Here is an 18853-nt window from a genome sequence, read left to right as displayed (position 1 = left end):
CTCCTAGTATTACAATGGATAGATAGGCCAGAAATTTATGTCAAAAAAGAAGCATATACCTAATATATGTGAGAGTTCAGGTGGGGATGGGGAACAAAGAATGCCACTGAGAAAGCAGAAACATGAGAAAGCAGGCCTGGAGGGGATTGCTTCCAAGGCCAGACTACAGAGTTGGATGCCTGGGTGATTGAAGAGAGCTGCCCCAGGGCTGGAGACTAGATAGCACCAGATGTTAGGAACCTGCTAGGAGGGCAGCCTCACCTGAATTGAAAGGCAGAGAGCCTAGAAAGTATCCTGAAGTGAGCAGAGAAGAGCTATACCTCGGACTGGAGGGTAGAGGGCAATGTGTCCCCCAAGAGTGAAATGAAATATAATAGTATATAAAGTCTTTGTCTGTAATTGATGGCTCAGGACAGCCTAAATCGTTTAACAGGATTATCTATGTATAATTCACCAGCTTTTTTCTAGTTAAACCATGAGAATAATGGAAAATGTAGTTGAGGAACTTTAAACGTTGGAGGTTGTGTTATGTGGACAGTGAGTGCCCTGTGAAAGAAGGGTATTGCAAAGGTGGAAAGATGGTTGTTTCTCAGTTACAGTCTTTAAAGGGAGACAGCAGAAATTAACCACACAGATGACCAGATAACCTATTTGGATTCCTTTTCATTACCCAGGAAGCAAATTGGAGAGAGTTACCTCCAACCATTGAAGAAGTACCTAATGTCCCACCATAGTTCTCTGCTCCGTGAGATTGTTTACTTCCCCCTTAATGTATTGCCAGTACTGCAGAAACAGACATCTTAGGACTTGAGAGCTTTATGTGACCTGCATAGATTCTTGGTCTTCAGTGGCTCCTATTGATTGATGCTTTTAGGTTGCGCAAAAGCCCTCAGGAACACGTTGGGCAGTGTGCGCAAAGTGGCATTCCAATTGTTCGTGTATTATTTTCCCAATGGTGGGAGCGGGACTGGAATCCACCTGCAGGTCTCCTGTGAGACAGTTAAGATTGCCTCATTACACCTGTAGGCAGAGAGACGCTCCCTCCAACTTGGAGGAGGCTCACCTGCCCACTGACAGTGGCAGTAGAGGAAAGACTTGAGACAAAGCAGGATTTGGAGAGACTGGTTTCCTTACCTTAACTACCCAGAGCAGGGAATATGTTTTCTTCTGCCAACATAAAATAGTCAAGCATTTTCTGGGTCCCGGTTATGGAACATTAGAACAACTAATTAGGACAGCCCAATGGAAAACAGATTCCATAGAAAATAAATTAGGGAAACACAGCATTCTAGATCCTTTTTTAGAGTTCGTCAGTGCACACGATCGTATTAAAAGCTCTGAGAAGCCTTTTGATAATGGAAGTGGTTTCACTGCATCTGACTCACTGTAGCTCCACATCCACTTTGGACCTCATTTTCCTTAAATATCTATTAACTTTCCTTGGAACTTAGTGTTAAAAGAATCAGAAGTTAGGAGGCAGATGCTGGGAGAGGGGACACGGACTGATAGGGAAAGGATAAAACCACCAAAGACATGTTTTGTCCACCTCCCCAGTTTGAGCTAAAAAATTTTTAGGTGGTTTTATCCTTTGCCTCATGTGGCCTATTCTTTAGCAGCTTTAGTAACGGAGTTACTAGTGAAGCCTAGTAAGACTACCATGTCTGGAAAAGGCTGCGCTTTTTTGTTATTAAATCCTTACATTAGCTGCTTAGTTTTTGAATTAAGTTGAATAATGAATTTGATCTAATTATGAGCAAACCAGTTTTTTGTTTTTGGTTTTTGGTATTTTTTTTGAGACAGAGTCTTGCTCTGTCACCAAGGCTGGAGTGCAGTGGTGCAATCTCAGCTCACTGCAACCTCCACCTCCCGGGTTCAAGCACTCCTTCTGCCTCAGCCTCCCAAGTAGCTGGGACTACAGGCGCGTGCCACCATGCCCAGCTTATTTTTGTATTTTAGAAAGACGGGGTTTCACCATATCAGTCAGGCTGGTCTCAAACTCCTGACCTCATGATCCGCCCGCCTCAGCCTCCCAAAGTTGCTGGGATTACAGGCGGGAGCCACTGTGCCTGGCTGAGCAAACGACTTGGAACTTGTGATTTGGAACATATCTTTGAAGACGAGCAGTCTTTTAAACTTTAAAAATACGTTTGGTAAAGATACCCAGGTTACCAAGTTATTTTTGGCTTATCAGTATATAATATAATAATTATATATAAATGATTGCTTTAAGAAGATAATTCTGATATTTTGTTGGTCATGTTACTAAGCAGTTTTTTAACAGCCCAGTGATAAACTTTAAGCACAATTTTTATTATGTCTGAATTAATGACATATCACTGAATAGAAAGCACAAATATTTTAGAAAGGTTTCCAAAACATTATTTACTCCTCTAGGAATAAAGACATTTGAAAATGCTATTAGTGGGTCTTCTCCCCCACATTTCCTCCTCCCCAAAAAGATTTTTTAAATTTCTGTGTTATTGATTAATATGGCTTATTTTCATCCACAGAGGCCAGTAAGCTTGTCATGTCCTATGTGGCAGCTGTTTGTGGAAAAGGAGCAGAAGTTAATCAAGTTAAAGAACAGCTTCTACAGTCCAACCCAGTCCTGGAAGGTAGGATGTGTTATGTACATTAAGTCGGTGTGACTCGAACAGTAGATTGAGTTATGTGGGTGCTTTGAGTACCTGGTGTGCTGGGAGGTATTCTGGGAGGGAAGAGGAAGGAAGAGGTTCAGGCCAAGACCTGCTGAGCAAATAAGACGTGTTCTAGAACCTCTTGGCCTAAGTGTTTAGCAGAATAGTTTACTAATGTAAAATGAGCTTCCTCACTTAACAATCACTTTTCCCCACTCAATTTTTATTTGAATTATTTAAATTTTGATTAAAAATAATCAACTGATTATTTGCATGTGATAGTGCAGTGCTATTTTATTATTCAGGATAACACCTGTGGCTGATTATTTTTGCTGTTAGAGAAATGAGGGCTCACCCAGAGAAACACTTAAGGACCCATTTTTTCCAGAGTCATAGAAAGCCTAAACCTGACTGGAGAGTGCTCAAATTCTCTATTTAGTTCTCTGTCTTAGTCAGCTTGGGCTGCCGTAACAAAGTGCACAGACTAGGTGACTTAAACAACAGAAACTTATTTTCTCAAACCTCTAGAGGCTAGAAGTTCAAGATCAAGTTGTTGTCCAGGTAGCTTTTATTCTGAGGCCTCTTTTCTTGGCTTGTAGGTGGCTGCCATCTTGCTGTATGCTCACGTGACCTTTTCATTGTGCTTGAGTGGGGAGAGACGAGAGCAAGCTCTCTGGAATCTTTTCTCATAAGACTACCAGTTCCATCCTGAGGGCCTCACCGGTCATGACCACATCTCACCTTGATTCCTTCCCAGAAGCTCCACCTCCTAATACTAGCTTTTTGAGGGTTAGAGCTTCAACATATGAATTTTGTGGGGAAATAAGCATTCAGCCCATAACATCATCAGAAAACAAAACCAGAAACGAGTTTCCTTAATGCCATGGAGAATGGCATAGAACATCAGTATGAACTACCTTGGCATTGGAAACAGTATATCAAAGTCTTTCCCTATTGATGGCAAGCTATTAAACTTGCTTTATGGCTGGGCACAGTGGCTCACACCTGTAATCCCAGCTCTTTGGGAGGCCAAGGCGGGCAGATCACTTGAGGCCAGGAGTTCGAGACCAGCCTTGCCAATGTGATGAAACCCCTTCTCTACTAAAAATACAAAAATTAGCCAGGCATGGTGGCACACGCCTGTAATCCCAGCTACTTGGGAGGTTGAAACATGAGAATCGCTTGAGCCTGGGAGGTGGAGGTTGCAGTGAGCCGAGATCACACCACTGCACTCCAGCCTGGGCAACAGAGGAAGACTCTGTCTCAAACAAAGAAAAAAAAACTTGTTTTATATTGTAAGCGACAGAGGGAGACTCTGTCTCAAAAAAAAAAAGCTTTATATTGTAAGCATGTCTTTACTGTCACTTAACATATTTGTTGTGGTGGGTGGAGTAAGGTTTCTCAGCCTCAGCACTGTTGGACGACTTACATGTTGCTGTGGAAGGATGTCCTGTGCGTTGTAGGATGGCTTGTCCTGTGCACCTCTGACCTCTGTTAGCTGCCAGTGCACCCCTGTCCCTAGTTGTTACAGTTGTAAGTATCTCCAGACATTATCAGATGTCCCCTAGGGAGTCAGAACCACCCCTGATTAGAATCTCTAGGCTAGATAAGTAGTTTGGTGGAAACTTTTGGTCCAAGTCATGGAAGTAAAGTCATGGAAGGATGAGATTCAACACGGATTAAAGCAGAACTGCTTTGGGGTAGTTTTTTCCCAGTATGAGGGGTTAAAACCCTGCCCTGTTGTCGTTTGTACTCAGGCTGAGCCTCTCCTGCCCTTTCAGAGAGGCTCCCAAACACTGAGTATTCACTGTGACCCCAAGACACACTTTCCATACTTCAGTTTCACCATTACAAGGACACTCCATGCATCTGTATCCCCAGTTAGTAGCATAAGAGAGAAATGAAGGCAAATCATCTATTATGCTGTTTTTGATCTTTCCTCCATTTCAATATCTTAATCAATAACGAAGCTATTATGGAAAGCGGTATCTCTCAATTTTATTGTTCCAATATTTGACTTTTTGTTTATTGTCTTTTGCTTTTAAGTTAGGGTGCTATACATTTGCTGTATTTCTGTATATGCTTATTTTAAGAATGCTGTGATGGAAAGGAGAAACGCTGAGGAATGCTGTAGCCTGCATCTGTGACTGGAATTTGGCTCTTTATTCAGTGGTATTTGGAACTAGGCTCCAGTGCAGGAAATGGAAGAAATGTCTACTGTGGGCATGCATTATCTTTTATGGGAATGCTTTACTTTTTAGCTGGAGCTGCTACTGTAAATGAACATTGAGAACAATGAACTTTAAAAAAACCAATTGAGGAATGTGTCTCAAGTGTTCTATAATGGAACACTTGCTTTTTATTCTGTGGCTCACAATAAAAGACTTTAGTGTTTAGGGTTGTGTTTAGTAATGTGCAACTCAGATTTGTTTGATGAAAAGATGGTTTATGGCTTGCAAATAGCACCCTGAATAACGTTTCTTTGAAGCAATTCCTTCACTTGCCCCTGACCTTCAAGCCACAATAAACTGTCCTTTTTGCATCAACATCTCTAGTCGGACTTGGGGCTGTGCAAGTTAGCTAACTTGGCAGCCCTGCATGTTCACACCCACCACAAAAGACTAGCCTGTGAAAACACAAGAAATGTCGTCGTCTTCATGATAACTAGGTCAATACACACCATTATCAAGGTTACATTCATGAAAGGCTTTTAACTGGTGGTGGACATGGGATAAGAATGGGAACCTCTCCAGCAAGCATCCTTTTTTGAATATTTTTAGTGTGCAAATTTCTTCACTCTGTATAGCATTTCAGCTCATCTTCTATTGAAGACAGAATTTGCTGCCAGGGACCTACCAAACCATACTCAGCCCAAGCAGCATCTCTAAGGCAAAGAACTTTGCCTGTGTTGACTTTGTAAATGTTGTCTTAACCAAGCTTGAGCAACTATTTTTTTAAGAATCAAAAACACAAAACCACCCCACACAAAATATAATGCATCAAGTGTGGCTGCTGAATTACCAGAGTTAACATATGTAAGCACACACCCTCTCTCCTTGATCGGGCGACTGCTTTCAAAAGTCAGACCAGATTTTAGCCCATAGTTCTCATTTGAACACTCAGTAGTCTAATCTGCTCCCTGTTTAATTTGAAGAAGCTATGGAGACCTCTAGAGATTTGATGCCTAGCCTCTGATTCCAAAAGTTTATTTCTGTTCACCACATTATCATGCTAGCTGCCGTGTGGCCCCTGGATCCTAGTAACAGACTGGGTGGGTGGGAGGCTTGGTAGAAATGGAGGATCTCATGCCCCTTCCCAGACCCATTGAACCTGAGTCTGCGCTTTATCCTCACGTAGTTAGTTTGCACATTAAAGTTTGAAATGGTAAAGATGGGTGGGGCGGGGCTTCTAGAGCATCAAACAGGGATCTCCTCTACTTACCCAACTTATGTTTAGGCTACTTAATCTACTACCATGGGCCAGGTTAGCTTGCTCCTATCTTGTGCACAGGCTTGGTGAAACAATCCTTTTACCCTATGACTCCGTGCTGTTCCCTGTGTTAAACAAAAGCACTGTGTGCCTGGAGCAGCGTCAACCATGGGGGTTCTTAAATGCTCTCATTTAAAAGGGAGTCCTATGAGGGATTTGTCTCCAGGAAACAGCTAAGATTGGAACATTTGTATTTTGCATTATGGGCCAAATTGTTTTTCTTTGTTGTCTGGAAAGTTTCACCTAGGTCTGATGGGCATAAACTGATGAAACCATGTAGCACTTGTAGCCTATTGGAAATGACTATTGTTTCCAAATCTCTTACTCTTCCTATATTCCAGAGCTATATAATTAATAATATTTAAATAGCTTTACTTTAAAATTAATTAAATAATTTAAAGGTTCACATGCCATTCCCCATGATCTGGAAACTTCAAGTTCCATAAAGCCTTTGATAATAAGAAGTAATCTCTGAAATAACCTTATTCAGTGATGATAATCCTAGAAGAACATGAAGGCTTGCTTCCTGGTCACTCAATTGACTACTCTCTAAAAGTGTTAAAAGGTGTTGAATTAGATAAGATTAAGTTTACAGTAATACTTGAAAAAATTCCATGAGTCATAGGAATGATTCTCTTTTTCTATGAACTTTTAAGACATGGAAACTTTAGCAACTTACTAAGACTTAATGTTAAGTATATTTCTATGGAAGTTTTGGACAGAAATATCATTGCTACAAGTTGTATTTTCCAGAAATCATAGATTTCAAATACTGTATTTGCTTTATCTTTCTGCTTGAGATTATTATTTTTTTAACCATACATCTGTTTCTTTCCTACTAGCTTTTGGAAATGCCAAAACTGTAAGGAATGACAACTCCTCTAGATTTGTAAGTATTTGTATAAGCATAAGTGTTAACACTAATATTTAGCTCATGTATGTTTAAACAACCAGTAGATGTTTAATATTTCTTAATACACACATTTTTAAAATAAGAGGAAGATCATCTCTATTGAGACACAAAGTTCTATAAGGACTCTTGGTTTCTGGAATTTTCCTTTTGAATTCTTTTTGGAGTAACAAGTTATTTTTATCATGTTTTCTTGACATCTTCTATCATAAAATCCCATAAGCAATTTAAATGTGGCTATTTAGAGTAACACTTTACTTATCTGAGTTTGGTATTTAGAAATCAAGAATCAGAAATTAAGAGAAAGATAAACTGCATCTCAAGTTTAGGGTTCGGGTGCACCGTAGCCCTCATCCCTTATTTAGTGGGTCCAGAAAGGATGGGATGTATTTTAAAACTAATAAAGGTAAAGTCCATAGGCTTGGCAACAAATGCAAGCGCGTGGGGTGAGTGTGGGGCTGTAGAGTAGAACTGAATAATAAAAACCAAATCTATTTGGTGTTTTGAGCTTGATTGAGTTGGAAAATGCTACTTCTCCTAACAGGGTCCATCTTTCCAGCCTCATCCCCCACTACTCCATGGCCTGTGCCTTGCATGTTGATGCAGTGGGCTCCTCCAGCCGGGCCATGCTCTTTGGTGCCTCTGCCCTTTACAGAGACACAGCTGCCTGGATGCAGCCGCAGGAAATGTTGAGTCTGATGGTGGTGTTTTGAAATTGATGTATACATTTTTATAATAAAAGATCATTTGTTTAATGAACCATCTTCTCACATACATTACTGATTGCCACCAGGGACAATTTTGATGTTCTTTTATGCCTCCTTACCTGAGAGCCTTCCTGACCTTTCTCCACCTTTTTTTAGATCCCGTTTGGCTCTTTCCTCCTTAAGGTTATTTTGTGCCTAAGGCAGGACAGTCACTTCAGGGGAGATAGTTTTGATAGTTTAGAAAATGGCAGGCTAAATAAGGTTCCTAATTCCAAGGCTGTGAATTTTTTCCATCAGATTAGCCCCTTAAGTTGTTATAACTGATTTGATCTGTGCCTTTTCCTGTTGTGGTAACATGGCTAATCTCATTACATAAATAGAAGTGAAGTGTGGGCGATAGAAGTAATTCTAATGACCAAGCTTCTTTATGTGACAGAGATTTTATTTTTGCTGTTTGTAAATTATATGCACACACGGTATTTAATATTTGCAAATATATTTAGTCCATAGATCACAAAAATGTAGAAACCCATATTGCTTAAAAGGCTATTACTACTTAGTGATATTTGAAACCTAGTGAAAGGCTCGGCAGGTGATTTGGCTTATTAAGCAACCAGAGAAATCCTATTATAACACGGGTATTAGGATATGAGATTAATACCTGATTATGGGCTAAATCATTTCATGCCCAGTTTTTAGCAGTTTCTCTGTTTTGTGGTCTGTGACTTGACTAGTAATATACCCATGTTTTAATTTTATAGCAGGACTCTACTGTATTTAAAGTTACTACTGTACCTAACAGTGGTTTCTGTACTTGTGCTCCGGGGAAATTGCAATGTCTTTGACTTGCAAACCAGTCTGTGTTGGTCTGATTAACCTGGAATGAATTCCTTGACCTCTTCACTGAGTAGTCTGATAGACCCTGCTATGTTGTAGTTAATGCTTGCTCATCGTAGCTCACATTTTGAACCAGCATTCGCATGGAGATGCCTCACAGTGTCCCCTCCCCACCACAGCAGCTGTAGTTTGACATATTGAGCTATGAGTTATTTCTGAGTGGACTAGTGACATGATCAGAACCCAGCTTTTGGCGAGTAATCAGGAAGTGGCTTAGTGGGAATAGTGTCATTCCACTATCAGCTGAATTCTCAGGGCTGGCCACTCCTTGGTTTATCCCTGGTTGGCTTCCTTTTCCATTCTCTCCAGTGTTTATTCTACTCTCCTCAAACCTCCTATTTTTTTACTCTCAGCTCATGATGTTACGCCTACTTCACAGAAATCACCGTTGTCATCATACAGGCCTTCAAACTGAGTTAATCCTGCTTCCTGGTGCCTGACCTATATGTATGTCTATGTACACCCCTTTTACCTAGGCTGTAGATTCTGTTGCCTCCTGTGGCCAGGGACCACCTTCTATCAAAAGGATCCCCTCTTACATGGTCAACCTCTGACTCCTTTGACAGAGTAACCATTCTTTCCCTCCTTTGTAGCTGCTTCGCCTCCTTGGTCCCCCACCTTCTTGGAGGTCCTCCCTGTCCACTGAGTGGCCTCGGCCACATGACTGGACATTTTTTTTTTCCTCTCTCATCTTCTACATCCAACCTGGGCCTGTTACTTGGCTCTCCGGGTAGCTCTCAATTCTGTTTACTTTTTCTCTTTGACTGCTTCTACTTAAAGCCACCAACATTTCTCCACTAATCACTGTAGCCACCTCCTGTCAGCTACATCTTCTCTTGCTTCTTTCCTGTTCATTCCATGCTAGCCAGGGAAATCTTGTAAATAGGCAGGTTTGATCATGGCATCCTTGTTTAGGAGCCTTTAAGGACATGGCTTTGCTGTGACGAGAATATCTCAAAGTAATCATGTGCTCCAACTTCCCTCTCCAGCCTTGTTTCCCACTCATCCTCACGGTTGCCAATTCTTATGCCTACTCCTTCCTGGTCTCCCACCTCCTTGCCCGCCTGACTTCTGCTGATACTTTGCAATTAAGATGGGGCAGATTTCCTACTCTCCCTTTGTTCCCGCTTCTTTGGCATAGCACCAGGACCAACTGTAGGACATATCCTCCTAGACTGGAGTGTCCAGTTGACTTGTCTCAATTCCCCAACTAGACAGTAAGCTCCTTGAAGTCAGGAGCCATGCCATGCTTTCGCTTGTGCCTACTTCAGCTTTAAGGAAATGGTTGACGGACATATCCTTATGAATAAGTGCAGACCTAAAAGGGTAGAGGACCCATGATGATGAAAAAAGAGAAGGTGCAGGAGCATGCATAAGCCGATAAAAAGGCACAAATTGCATTGTTGACTGAGTTCCATGTGATTGTATTTCTTCTCCTTTACCCTCATTTTGAAAATTAATGAGTTAAAGTAATTCTTAGGACATGAAACAAAACTAAAGACTTTACTTATTAGATCAACACACACTTTTCCAAACAAGAAACAGCTGTCACAGTTACTCTGTTATACTTGTTACTCTTTAGGCAATTATAGACCAGTTCTTTAACAATCAGAATATTAAACTCCATGAGTGTTTCTGTGTGTTTAAAATACTATCTATAAAGTGTAAAATGAACCTGCGTTATATATTGCTATTATAATCTGGGTGAAAAGCCAAAAAAAGTAATAATGATCAGTGTGATTCTGACCTGTTCATAACACATAATCTTGTATTTGATTTGAGTAGATATAAAAACAGATCTCTGAATGTTTCAATTCATTTACTCATATGTTTCAGGTTCCTAGCAATGGCTTAAAACATATTCTGCCAATAAAAAAAGACTATCTTCCCAACCAGTCTATATTTTTCTTCTATTTTTATTTTTGAATTGAGTACATATCCTCCAGAAGTTTGAAAGATAATCTGAAATGGAAAAGTCACATGATGGCTGAGAAGATTTGTTCCTAAATCAGCAGTGGGTTATATTAGCTTTGAACTAATGGGGTATTTAGTATGAATTATTTATGGAGTCATGTTGTTTTGCATCGTGGTTATATAAACTGTGTCTTTCTTAGTTACATTTAAACAAATGTATAAAAATAAGGGTTTAGTCTGCTATACTCTAAGAAGTACACTGAGTGAATATTTTGAGATGAACTAGAAAACTCACAAAATCTTTCTTTGGCAGGGCAAATATATGGATATTGAATTTGACTTTAAAGGGGATCCACTAGGAGGAGTAATAAGTAACTGTGAGTATTTTTCTTGAGTCCTTGTAAAGAAGTTCAGAATACTAAAACATTTATAGTAGAATAGTTCAGATACTTATGTCTTTGAAGCATAAGAATAGGTTTCCTTGCTTTATATTTAGACTTTAAGCTTTGCATTTCAGATTGTTTTATAATATAATGTAATTTATAAATCTTTTTAAGGATCACTTAACATCTTTACCTTGGAAAAACTTTTTAGAAGTTTGCTAAATAAATATTTGCCCTACTGTTTTTTATATTCTATAGGTCTTTTTAAAATCCTATAGGTCTTTAAGGCAATCCAGTATGAAAAAAGATCCTCTAAGGGATTTTTTTTTTTTTTTTTTTTTTTTTTTTAGAGACAGTGTCTCACTCTGTCGCCCAGGCTGGAGTGCAGTGGCACGATCTCGGCTCACTGCAAGCTCTGCCTCCCTAGTAGCTGGGACTGCAGGTGCCCGCCACCACGCCCGGCTAATTTCTGTATTTTTTTTAGTAGAGACAGGGTTTCACCATGTTAGCCAGGATGGTCTTGATCTCCTGACCTCGTGATCCGCCCGCCTCAGCCTCCCAAAGTGCTGGGATTACAGGCATGAGCCACTGCGCCCAGCCGGGTTATTTTCTTTAACAAAATGTTTATGATAAAAAACCAAAATATAAATAATCGGTTTTAAATTAATAACTTTTGGAGTAATATTTATTCAATAAAAGGAGTAGACCTGTACTTCAGTCTTATTTTGAGAAATGTTGCTTCTCTTCCAGTGTATTTAAGTGATTGGAATGTGATACACTTGTTAGGTAAAACAGATTTTTTAACCTTCTTTAGACATGATTTGTGACTGTGGAAGTGAAATATTCTATGTGAAAAGTTAAAAAAAAAAACAAAACACAATCAGATGAGGTCTGCTCATACTAGCCCAGGTACAGAGTTTTCTAAAGTGGGTGTATGAGCGCCACACGGGGTTTTCTTGTAAAAATGACAGTGCTGTCAGTGCTTTGGATCTGTGGCATCCACAGCACAACCCTGATATCCCTGCTCCTCTTGACTCGTGGTTGATTAGTTTGGAAAATGTAAGATGATGACTCAGGGCTTTGTGCACCTCAGACATAGTCTGGTTATCCTCTTGAGTCCTCTGGGTTTTTTGAGGACCATAGAACTGAACCTCCTCCTGCCCTTGCCTGCCTCACCATCCCATGGTGCTATTGGGATTGTTAGAATGAAAAAATTTATGTTTAGACCTAAAAAAAAAAAAAAAAAAAAAGAGTTGACTGAAGTATCCAAACAAAGTGTGTGCATTTATTTTTCTTATAACGGTGGCATTTCGTCTTCAAAGGAAATGTTATGCTAAACCCCGAAGAAGGTACCGGTGAAATGAGACCTGATCTGGTTGAAGAGGAGATGGGTAGCCCAGAATCCCGGCACTCTCAGATGCCACTGAGATCTTCCTGACTAGCCCTAGCAGAAGAATGCCATTTGAAAATTATTATTTAGTACGTTGGTCAAACTATGCAGCTGATTAAAAAAAAAAAAATTAAATCATTATTCAGAGAGTAACCATCTAGGGCTAGAGGTTTCTCATCTTTAAAATGATAGGATTGAATTGGATGAATTCCATGGTTCTTCCCATTTCCAGCATTCTGTAGTTCTTAAATAATTTAATTTCTGGCTGGGCGCAATGGCTCATGCCTGTAATCCCAGCACTTAGGGAGGCGGAGGCGGGGGGATCACCTGAGCTCATCAGTTTGAGACCAGCCTGGTCAACATGTGAAACCCCATCTCTACCAAAAATACAAAAAATTAGCCAGATGTGATGGCGCATGCCTGTGGTCCCAACTCAGGAGGTTGACGTAGGAAAATCACTTGAGCCTGGGAGCTGGAGGTTACAGTGAGCCGAGATCGAGCCACTGCGCTCCAACCTGGGTGACAGAGTGAGACCCCATCTCAAAAATAAATAAATAAATAAATAAGTTTCCATTTTAGTTTGCCCAACTACACACTTTTGTATGCCATGTGTTGGGACTGACCATATTTATAAGAATGTTTAATTATTAGAGAAATGCCTTGAAGAGAAAGTTTTAATATGAATTGAAGTTGAATGGGATAGTGCTACTTAAATGATTTCATACACAAAATATGAGAGTAAAAGTACTCATGCAAGCCACATACGATGTAACCAAAGGCAAGTGATCATAACCCCTGCCAAACTTGTTAGGAAAACTCCTTTTACAATATATGGCAGCTGATCAGAGCTATCCAGCTAGTGGTGTGCCTCAGTTTTAAGATCGCCATTTTAAGGAATGATCAATATTTATTCTGAATGATATCCATGAGTCTTTAGTGCTTTCTTTTTACAAGACAAATTAACTCTAGCTATAAAATTAATAAAACACTGTTTTTAAAAATGAGAGTAGGTTTACTATTGTTTTCATTACAGAACTTATAGCTGAACATTTTGGAATGATTTAATCAATATTACTCTTGAGGATTTTAGGAAAATAATTCGGGATGACTTTATTATTATAAGGATTAGAAAATAACTTCAGTTTTAAATTTTGAAGTTTAAGTTCTAAGCACAAATGTCTTCTTGTCCCCTGATTCTTACAGTATCCATGGAGAATAAATATTAAACACTCAGTTCTTTTCCAATTAAGATTAATATGTCTTCATGAATGGATTTCATATGGTGCTTGTTACCATTTGTTCCCACAGTGAAATTATATTGAAATTTGTGGTAGTGGGAACACCTTGGTATTTAAGAGTATCCTTTGCTTTGGAGAGAAAAGGAATACATTAGTGGTAAGAGCAGGAAATTTCATCCTGTATAGAGAACTGACTCATAGGTGGTCAGTGGAAGTTGCTGCCTTCTGGCAGAAGGGAGTTTAAAGCAATGGATAAACCAACTTGTGTTCTCTCCAAACTAAAGAAGCTAAAAGTTAGCTTCTTGTAGCGTAGAAAAGAAGACAAAATTTGCCATTTTGCCTCCTTTTCCAGCAGCTGCCTGGTGAAAGCATAGATTGTGATTGGCTAAAACTCTTACCTTGAAAAAGGCACAATATCCCTTGAGCCAGTTGTCTACCCAGGAAGTGGAAAAGAAAGCCCGGTAACTTCTCTCTCTTTTTCTAAAAGAGACAAATTAAGTCTGGAACTCACTTGAAAACTACATATCCCTGAGGTTAGTGTCATTAAGAGAGGTATTAAAATAGAAGATGATAAAACATTTGCTTTAGTAGAGAAGATAAAATATAGAAGCACATCCAAATGTTTAGGTGATGTAAAATAATCTTTCTCCTACTTTGTTAAGGTTTGTTGGTCTGATAACATTTATATTTTTGTGTTTGGGGATTTTGCTTCTAGTATTACGAACTGGAAGCTTTTGGAGACTAGTTTTTAAAATTAATATCACAGGCATTTGGTGGCAGTTTAGACAGTGGAGAACATATGGTACAAGTTGCAAGGGATTCTGTCTTCTAGAAGAAGAATAGCACAGAGAAATATACACTATGAAGAAACTGTTATTTCAGATGTGCATACACCTGAGCGAACTATGGACTAGACAGGTCGTCTTGTTCACATTGCCATGTCAAGAGTATAGTGTAATACCTGACAGAGTAGGTATGTAAGTGCAAATACAGGCAGGCTCTTTTTTCCTTGTCCATTATTTGGGGCATACCCATGAGCCTACTTTTGCAACTCGTTGGTTTATCATGTGGTTTCCAGTGTCTAAACAAAAGACAGCAATTTACGTCATTCTCTGTGCCTCCATTTCTTCACTTTGAAATGAGAATAACAATAGGACCGACTGCATAGGTTGTCTTGAGGTATAAATTATGTATTAGTATCTAAAGCACTTGTAATAGTGCCTGGTACATAGTGAGCACTCAAATATTTGCTTTTTTCACTATAGTTAGTTGTTTATTGTCTCTAGCCTTTCACCAAATACAAGCTGTATAAGGACAGAGCCTTAGTCTGGTTCATTACTGAGTGACCAGCAACTAAAATAGTGTCAAACATAGGCTGGGTGCCGTGGCTCATGCCTGTAATCCCAACACTTTGGGAGGCCAAGGCAGGCGGATCACGAGGTCAGGAGTTCAAGACCAGCCTGACCAACATGGTGAAACCCCGTCTCTACTAAAAATACAAAAATTAGCTGGCTGTGGTGGCACACACCTGTAATCCCAGCCACTCGGGAGGCTGAGGCAGGAGAATCACTTGAACCTGGGAGGTGGAGTTTGCAGTGAGCCGAGATTGCACCACCGCACGCCAGCCTGGGTGACAGAGCAAGACTCCGTCTCAAAAAAAGAAAATAATAATAATAATAACAATAATAATAATGTCGAACACCTTATAGATATTTGTTGAATGAATTAATGATCACAAAAGTAATTAGGTACAGTTGAGAGTTTTGTTGAGAAATACAGCTTCTGCTTCATTGGAAAATTTTGTCTGAATATTCTGTGCTAATCATTTAAAAATACTTCTAAATGAATACTTTTCCTAAATCCCAGAAAGGCAAACAAAATTATTGGCAGTCAGACTTCTCCTGTTACTGACTTTGTTCAGCTTGAAAAAAAAAAAATTCGCTAATTATGAATGGAGGCAAATGCTGTGATTGGTCTATGTTCCAGTTATTCTTGCTGCACTGCCTGACAACCCTCCGCCCCCTACAACCTCAAACTTAGTAGTAGAGTACAACAAGTTTGGGTGTTTCACAGTATTACAACTAGGTTCTGAGAGGAAAGTAACATCCTGGCAACCAGTGTTCCAAGAGGTTGAGGAGGAAGCCTGAAGTAGCCTGGGAAAGCATATGGCATGTCACTTCTGCTGTACTCTATATAGTCACAGTGGGCACCAGCTTGCACAGTTTTCAGGGGGAGGGACACAGATCTTACCTCTCAACAGAAAGAGTGTCAAACAATTTGTAATCATTTTATTTTAGACAGCCACTGTCTGATAGATTATTTCCAGAAATGGCACAATAATTTCTCACTCTGTGTTGACACCCTTGATTAGTCCCCTCTCTCATTGACTCAAGGCTTGACTGGGAGACTTATTTTGATCAATGGAACAATTAGCAAATACAGCACAACCAGATACTTGAGGATTGTTTATGTATTGGAGTTTGTCCTCTCTTGCTGATCTTGGGAATTCACTATCACCATCATGTGAATGAGCCTGGGTTAGTCTGCTGGATGAGGAGAGACACGTGGAATGAACTGCTAGACATATGAGTGAGGACATCTTAGCCCAGACGGCTGCCAGCCAGTTGCCAGCAGACAACCAACCCGTGAGCAAGCCCAGCAGAGATGAGCCAAGCTGGCTCAGGCCAGAAATATCCAGCTGACGCCCACAATCATGAGCTAATAAATGGTATTGTTTTAAGCTGCTGAGTTTTGAGGTGATTTGTTGTGCAGCAAAAACTGATACAGGGGTGTGATTGATAATATATCCTTTCCCTCACCCAGTTTGGAAGCACTTGTAAAATAGGCACAAGAATCAAGCTGGAGAGGAAGTGGCTTTATTACTGTTAAAGGCAAGGTTGAGGAAAGTGGCTTTTGGTTTATCACCCAAGTAGATGTGTTAGTAGTCCTCTGGCACTTTGGTAGTGAGGCAGTGATTGACAACGCTAAGCAACTGCTGACCTCTCCTTGGGTGCATTGCCCCGTCTGTCTTACAGCACTGAGGAGTGGAGCCAGATGTGTGCACAGTGTGGGGAGCCCAGAGAGCTGAGCCCTCTGTGCATGGCCCTTTCCTTCTGCAAACCTCACTGCTCAGCAGAGTCTTTTTTTCTTGTCCTGGTGGTAAGGGGCCAGCAGGCTGGGGGAGTTACTCAAAGGAGATCCTTCCACATGGAAACGTAAAGCAAAAGGAAACGGCCACCCTCCTCACAATGGAGATGGAGAATGGAACAGATTACTCTGGATTGCTTTGTTTTTTCACATTTCTTTTTAATTTACGACACAATTGGCTTATACCTTTATGTGCTCTCTATCTCGTGGCACATTGTTTAATCTGTGTGTGTGCTGCATTCATGCCATTTTGTATGGAACGTGGTTTTACTCTTTTAAATTGTTTGAGATTTACAGCTTTGTTCTTCCTTTTACGTCATATATTTGATTTTATTGATGGAAAGTCATCAATAAAAGGCATGAAACTGCCTGTTAGAACACTTCCTAAGGGAATCTCTGATCAGTTTTCTGGGAATATATGTATTGAGGTGAAATAGAAGACTCCCTGTCTATGGGTCAGTTCTCAGTAGTGAGTGGATATTCGTTAATAAAGTGTCTGTTTTTAATCTGCCTTTTTAGGGTCACAAATCAAAAACTAAGATAATACATTGCCTAATTTATAATACATACAAGGCTGGGCTTGTTTTTTTTCTTTTTTTTTTTTTTGAGTTTTGAGTTTTAAAGCTCCTGAAGAAGACAGAAGTAGTCAATCATTGGTTGTGAAGTATCTGTAGCAATACAACTGAAATTTCAAAAGAGCAATGCTGTGACTTCGTAATGGGTGGCTTTATATGAAAGTAGATGCTTTCTCTTTATCTCAATTTTACTTTGTTGTTCTTTTTACAAACATACGTTTATCATGAAAAAAGACTGTATTTATCATGAAATGAGACCATATACAAATATTGAAGAAGCCAGGTGTTGAAATATATCTAAATTAACCTCAGATTAATGAATTAATTAATTTATTCATTCATTAATTGGTGTTTATTAGGGTGGTAAATCAAGATAGTAAGGACCAGATATTTCATTAATTTTATTTCAGGATTGGGTCTAGAATTTTAGATTCAGATACATTCATGAACAGACTTTCAATTATCTACCTTATGCACTGGCATATGCTTGTTGTTTAATGTATTCTTTTGCTTTACTGAAGAGGCATAAATTCACTGCAAGAACCTAAATGCCACTGAGATGCTTTTTTCATAATATTAGTCTTGGAGCAACTGGAGAGGAGGCGCAGAGTCTCTGTGAGCAGTCAGTTTGAGTGATAGCCTTTCAGTCAAGCTTTCATTGTCTTTCTCACCTCACAAGACAAAGCTGATTTTTTCCTAATTAGCCTTAATCAAGAATTTGGACCACTTCTTTTTCCAGGAGAGGAAAGTATACATAAAATAATGAAGCTTTTATCATACTATCTAATCCTTTCTCTGTTACATCCCAAAGTATGTGATGTGATTTTTTTTTTTTCTTCCCGACCAATACATGTCTTTTTATTTATTTGTCAAAAAACTTCATCCTCCAGCAGGTGCAGTCTTAGACTATTTCTTTCACACCTTGTGCCTTGGGGGGGCTGTCTCTGACATGCACAGGCACTTATACGTGTTGTGGACTAGCTGGTAATGAGTCGAACTAGGAAAGCCCCTACATAACGGCCAGGATCCATGTTGATAGTCAGGTGGCGGCAGCGCAGTAGGACAGGGGGGCAAGTTCTGATTCATTGTTTCTTTGTCCCTGACCCCTTAACTTCCCCCCTAGAGTGGCTTAATATGTTTATCTCTTTCCTTAAAATGGAAATTTATGCTAAATTTAATATAAACTTAAATTTGTATCTTGTGAGGAGGATGTAGCTGCATTAGAATATCTGGAATATCTCTTCTGTACTAAATATCCAGTGTCTAATAATAACTCTTCCTTACTAAGTCTTGTTAGCAGAGGCTCAATTGGTGGTGGTAGAAGTACTTAAGGCAGAAGAGAAGGCCGTGCCAATGTTCTGCTTTGACTTAATTCAGGGGCACATTTAAGTAAATTAAAATGGTCAGGTGGTGAATCCCTATAGTGAATTGAATTTATGTTCTCTACTTTGAGTAATTATTTGGTACAGCTTCAATCTGTTAGATTATGTTGGTGCATACACATTTAGGGGAAGAAAACCAATAAGGAATGGTTTTAAGTGTGAGCAAATTTGGGGGCAAACATTTT

At 39.6% G+C, this 18853-nt stretch overlaps 1 protein-coding gene across 5 annotated transcripts in view; it reads left to right on the top strand.

Moving 5' to 3' along the window:
• Positions 1-18853, top strand: part of MYO1B (myosin IB) — a 175636-nt gene that overhangs the window by 94155 nt on the left and 62628 nt on the right. For all 5 annotated transcript variants that reach the window (XM_058440104.1, XM_032755114.2, XM_032755113.2 and 2 more), the window contains 3 exons: positions 2511-2615; positions 6968-7014; positions 10867-10930. In XM_058440104.1, coding sequence (XP_058296087.1) covers positions 2511-2615; positions 6968-7014; positions 10867-10930 — 216 coding nt within the window. The remainder of the gene's footprint in view (positions 1-2510; positions 2616-6967; positions 7015-10866; positions 10931-18853) is intronic.

Source organism: Hylobates moloch, unplaced genomic scaffold (assembly GCF_009828535.3).
Source record: "Hylobates moloch isolate HMO894 unplaced genomic scaffold, HMol_V3 SCAFFOLD_1, whole genome shotgun sequence".
NCBI classification, from domain to species: domain Eukaryota; kingdom Metazoa; phylum Chordata; class Mammalia; order Primates; family Hylobatidae; genus Hylobates; species Hylobates moloch.
The sequence above is the reverse complement of the archived record's forward strand: the minus strand, read 5'-3'. Positions and strand labels throughout refer to the sequence as shown.